Source organism: Primulina eburnea, chromosome 1 (genome assembly GCF_022965805.1).
Source record: "Primulina eburnea isolate SZY01 chromosome 1, ASM2296580v1, whole genome shotgun sequence".
Classification (NCBI taxonomy): domain Eukaryota; kingdom Viridiplantae; phylum Streptophyta; class Magnoliopsida; order Lamiales; family Gesneriaceae; genus Primulina; species Primulina eburnea.
Window position 1 is genome coordinate 40,672,895 of NC_133101.1, and position 5,920 is coordinate 40,678,814.

Here is a 5,920-nt window from a genome sequence, read left to right on the forward strand (position 1 = left end):
GAATTTCGGTTGTTTTCCAGTAGCCTCAGCGTACCCGCGGTGCAGGGTGTAGCACACATGTGGTGTTAGGACAGAGACCAGAGCGCACCCGCGGTCCTTAATGGAGCGCACCCGCGGTCGTCAAGTGTGGGTTTTTGGGTGAGTTGCCGAGAGCATAGCGCACCCGCGGTCGGAGAGGCAGCGCACCTGTGGTCGATGAACAGTAGAAGTGTGTTTTCGGATTTAAGTGAGATAAATGGATGAGTTGCTCACTTTTCTCTCATTTCTTTCACATTCTCTCGGTTTCTTCTGAGCAAGGAAGCTAGGGTTCCTTTTCCTTTCATTTCCTTCCTTTGATTCTTGCATCTTGTTGGTTATTTGTGTTGAGAGCAAGGTTGTTTTGGGTTCAAGGAAGCTAAGATAAGCTTTTGGTTTAGTTTATTCTTAGTTTTGGTGCTGGGAGAAATCATGGGTTTGGTGATGGTGTTGGTTTTATGGATTATTTGATATGGGTTTATGATTATTGAGATGTTGATGGTTCAATACATGGTTTATTGTTGTAGGTTGTGTACCAAAAGATATATTCAAGGGTCTTATTGGTTGTAAGTGTAATTTCATTTCTTGTGCTCACATGATAATATATGTATAGTGTTTCAATGGTTTTAATGTGCTATTCCCTTCATTTGATTCATGTTATGTATTGATACACTTTGTTGTATATTATGGAGGCATTTTGTGTATCAATTGTGAGAAGGGGAATACAAGAGAAAAGAGTCTTCAAAGTGTTTGATAAAATGCCAAAGAGAGATTGGATTGATAGATACATAGTCAGAGATTGCATGCAATTAGTTGATCAACGACCATAGGTTTATATCCCTCAGAGTTATTGATGTATATCGATGGGATATAGGTACAGAGACAGAGATTGTAATATCCCGACCTTTTTGTCATGTTATAGTTTATAGTGTTATTTATGATTTATGGTGATAAGATATGGTTTTAAATATTTTAATGGTTATGGTGGAAATGATTATTGGTTATGGTTATGGATATTGTGATGGTTGTAAATATGTTTATTGGAATGATTGTTATATGGTCATTGTTTATGGTTATTGTTTTGGAATCATGTTCATAGTTGGTGATGATTATGGAAATGGATGGGTAGAGTAGAAAGTTGATCTTAAGCCAAATAGGAAATGGAAGTGCATAAACGTTATGAAAAATGTGGCAGTAGTTGTGGTTTTTAGCATAATGTTTTGTATATTGATCCAATTGATGTTAGGCCACTTTCATTGGAAAGATAAGATATAAGGCTATAACTTTCATGTTTTGAGTTTGGTTCAAATCATTAGGGAAGACGAGCCAAAAGTGGCCCGAAGTGTGTCGGGTGTTTCATGGTTCCTGCACTGACACATGTTGGGAGAATGTGCATAACCTTTTACTCAGACCTCCAAATGATCTGAAATTTGGGGAGATTGAAAAACACATAGGGCTACAACTTTCATGCTTACCACTTTTGCAAATTCGGAAGCTAAAACTGAGTTTTTTGGCAAAATGTGGCGCGCATATGCGCCAGAACTCACGCATATGCGCTGGGTGGACAGAAAAGTCCGCGCATATGTGCCCCAAAAGTTGCGCATATGCGCCCGGCATACTGTATAAAAAAATAAAACACGTTTTTATGGATTGGAAAGCTTTTATACCCATTTCTAGATACTTCTCCACACTTCTCTCCTTTTCCCTTTCTCTCCATCGGTTCTAAGCTTCCTTCCCTTAAAATTTTCTCTCCAGCATTTCTTTACTTCAAGTCAAGGATTTAAGTAAATTTCGTAGCTTCATTCACTAAGTTTCCTAGTTTCAAGGTAAGACTTCTATATTCTTAGAATTGGAAGGGTTTGAAGTGATGAAGGGTTAAGTTGAATTGTTGAATTCTTGGATTAAAGTTGATGATTGTTGGTTATTATTGTGTTTATTGTTGTAGGAAGCATTCAAGATCATCATAACCATCATTTTCTTGTGGGTTGTAAGTAGAAGATTTTTCTTCTAATGCTCACATGATATATATGTATATAAGCCATGTTTATTGATGTCTAGCTCCTTCCATTGTTAGATTATTGATGTATGTATAGTTATTTGTTCATTGAGCCAAGAATATCATTGAATTCATTGATAAGGAGCTAGTACTCTATTTTTGCTTACCAAGTGTTTGCTAAAATGTCTCAATGAAGTTTCCTATGATTAAAGCCAAGGAATGATATTAATTCATGCATGTCATTGGCCAATCACATGATTATGAGTATCTCTCACAGTTTTGATATATTTATATATCAAAGAGATACTATCCACAGGTCACAGGACACAGAACTATCATTTCCTTTCCTTTAATTCATGCCATGTTATACCATCTATATTGCCTTGATTATGTATTGTTCATTGAAGATGGTATTGTTCGATTTTCATTGCCATTTCCAAAGCCATGTTTCAAGCCAAGCCATGTATATGTATTTGTTATGTATAGCTTTCTGCTTACTGAGTTTTATCTCATTCCAGTTAATATCATGTGATGCAGGTGACAAAAAGAATTGAAGCGGATCGTCCAAGGGGAAGAAGTCATATAAAAGCCAATGGGAAAGACTTTTGATCATGTCACTTTTATTCTATTTTGGGTGAACATGAGAAGTTTAAATATTGTCATATTTTGTAAAATGAATTATGGGGTAAAACTTATGTTAGTTTGTGGATTTCTTTTGGGATACTACAAAAGTTAATGTTTATGTTAAATAATTTTTGAAAATGCTTTTGATGTAAATGGTTTATTGTTCTTTCCCGTGTAATTTTAAATGCTTCCGCGTATGTTTTTCTTTTTAAATTTCAATGTCATGAGAGGGGGTTGTTTCAATTGGTATCAGAGCGAAATTTCTTGGGCCGTATATGACTTCTTCTACTTAGGACAATCCGGTATGTTTTCGATCCTGTATCTCTTGATTTTAACTTTGAGAATTGATTCTATTTTTTTGTTATTGATGTATTCTTTCTTCCTATCCATTGTTAAAGTGAGCATATGTGTAGGATATGCCTCCCAAGAGAAAGAATATAGAAGGGGATGATAGGACCACTTCTACTGATAAGACAGTGAAGGTTGTTGACGAGTTTAGTAAGGTATTGAAAGAGAAAGCAAAGGTTCACGGTGAGCAAATCCAACAGTTATTGAGCTTGCACACCTCGACTCAGGGTCGTGGTAGAGTTCTAGGCACAACAGAAAGTTCTGAAGATGGTGCCTATGATCGTTTTAGAAGAATGAACCCTCATGATTTTGTTAGTGGCTCTGATCCATTGGTGGCTCTAGAATGGATCAAGTCTTTGGAAGCCATCTTCGACTATTTGAAGTTCAATGATCAAGACAAGGTTAGTTGTGCAGTTTTTATGTTGGTCAAAGCAGCACGTATTTGGTGGGAAGCCACCAAGGTTACAGTGAATGTTCGTGAATTAAAGTGGGATGCATTCAAAGAGCTTTTCTACACCAAATATTTTTCTCGAGAGGTTAAAGCAAAGAAGATGAAAGAATTTCTCGAGTTGCGACAAGCTGCCATGACTGTCAATGAGTATACTCTCAAATTTGAAGAAGTTTGTGTCTTTGTGTCTTTCATCGCCGAGAATGATAAAGATAAAGGAGAGCACTTTATTCGCGGCTTGAGACCCGAGATTCGACGAGATGTTCACATGGCTAAAGTGGTTTCTTATCAAGATATTGTTGAAAGGGCACTGCTAGCTGAACTTGATGAGCAAGAGATTGAAAAGAAAAGGTAGTTGAGAAGAGAAACCTTTCAAGGCAGGAGTCAAGGTGCAAGTCCTTCTAGTCAAGGTGCAACGCAATAAGCCTTCTTTGCCTTCATCAAATACGGAGCGACCCTTATGTCCCAAGTGTGGAAAGCCACACAAGGGGGAATGTTTGATTGGAAGTGGCCGGTGTTATAGATGTAAAGAAATGGGACACACAGCACAAAAATGTCCTCTTTCGGCAGATAAAGGAAAGGTTCAGGGCAGAATATTTTCAATGACAAAATAAGGCGTCAATCCTGATTCTTCAGTAATATCAGGTAATATTTTAATCTACAACAAAGAAGCAATTACATTGATTGACACTGGAGCAACTCATTCTTTTATGTCTGAAGTGTAAGCATTCTATATTTGTTGAACCTACAGTTATGCCATTACATTTCAATATTGTGTTGCCCTCTGGGGATGAAATTTTTCCCACTAATATTATCAAGGCATGTCCTGTACAAGTGGGTAATAGATTACTGTTTGCTGATCTTATTGTTATTCCGATGGTTGCATTTGATGTTATTTTGGGAATGGATTGGTTATCTGCTTATCGTGCGGTCATTGATTGTGTGGGCAAGACGGTGAAGTTTTTGGTCGATGACTATGATAGTGACGTGTTTGTTGGTTTAGGCTTTTCGATTGGTATTCCTATTATTTCTTGCCTTCAAGCTAATAAGTTGTTGCACAAAGGTTGTATGGGTTTTCTAGCTTCAGTGGTTGATGTGCGAAAGCAAAGTAATTTGCAATTACAGGATATTGATGTGGTTCAGGATTATCCTGACTTGTTTGCTGATGATGTGCCTGGATTACCACCTGATCGAGAGGTGGAGTTTGTTATTGATTTAATTCCAGGTACAGTTCCAATTTCCAAGGCTCCATACAGAATGGCTCCTACTGAAATGAAAGAATTGAAGACTCAATTGTAGGAGCTATTAGATAAAGGTTTTATCCGACCTAGTTCCTCACCGTGGGGAGCTCCAGTTTTGTTCGTAAAGAAGAAAGATGGATCATTGCGATTATGTATTGACTACCGAGAACTCAACAAGGTAACCGTGAAGAACAAATATCCTTTGCCACGTATTGATGATCTCTTTGATCAATTGCAAGGAGCAGCAATATTTTCAAAGATTGATCTTCGGTCCGGTTACCATCAACTGAAAGTGAAAATGGAGGACATACCAAAGACTGCGTTTAGAACGAGGTATGGCCATTATGAATTTTTAGTGATGTCATTTGGGCTAACCAATGATCCGTCAGTTTTATGGATGTGATGAATCGTGTCTTTAAGCCATATTTGGATACTTTTGTCATTGTTTTCATTGATGACATCTTGATCTACTCAAAGAAACGAGAACTTCATCGTGAGCATTTGATGATTGTGTTGCAGCTGTTGAGGGATAAACAATTGTATGCCAAGTTAAAGAAATGTGAGTTTTGGTTGGAGCAGGTGGCATTTTTGGGCCACATCGTTTCGAAAGAAGGAATATCTGTTGATCCATCCCAAGTTGAGTCCATAAAGCAATGATGTAAGGTTCTAGATTCATTAGTCTTCATTAATATGATACTCAAAGATATGAGAATGCATGACATGCAATGAAGGGAGAAAAGGCATGAGAAATTAGAGTTTTGAGTACAAGATAGACCGCACCCGCGCTTAGGAAGAGACCGCACCCGTGGTTACATAATTCTGAATTTTGAAGGTGAGGCCGAAACCACACAGCACCCGCGGTCCAAGAGCCACCGCACCCGCGGTGCATGGGCAGAAACTTGGGCATTTTTACAGTGTGGTGACCGCACCCGCGGTGCAACCAAGACCGCACCCGCGGTCGATGTCCAGTAGGGTAGGAAATTTTATTCGAAGCAAGACCGCACCCGCGGTCAAGGAGGGACCGCACCCGCGGTCGTCGAATTTCAGAAAATAAAAGGGCTGACGAAGCTTGAGCGCACCCGCGGTCATGCGTGCCACTTGAAAAATAATGACACCTACCTTTTCCATGCATATATGTTATAGGTGTCTTCATTTCATCCCTCTCAGTAGCTGAGAACCGAGGGAGAGTTTCAGGAAGAAGGAATATGGTTCTTTCATTGTAGAAGTCAACTTGTGCAAGATTTATCC

At 38.6% G+C, this 5,920-nt stretch overlaps 1 protein-coding gene across 1 annotated transcript; it reads left to right on the plus strand.

The window, feature by feature from the left end:
• Positions 1–3,051: 3,051 nt before the first annotated feature.
• On the plus strand, positions 3,052–3,786 carry LOC140807005 (uncharacterized). The gene has a single exon (XM_073163642.1). It carries the CDS (start codon positions 3,052–3,054, stop codon positions 3,784–3,786), a length of 735 nt encoding a protein of 244 aa, XP_073019743.1.
• The last annotated feature ends 2,134 nt before the right edge of the window (positions 3,787–5,920 follow it).

Excerpts from the sequence above, each read along its gene's own strand:
- LOC140807005 (XM_073163642.1), top strand. The coding sequence starts at position 3,052 with ATGCCTCCCAAGAGAAAGAATATAGAAGGGGATGATAGGACCACTTCT.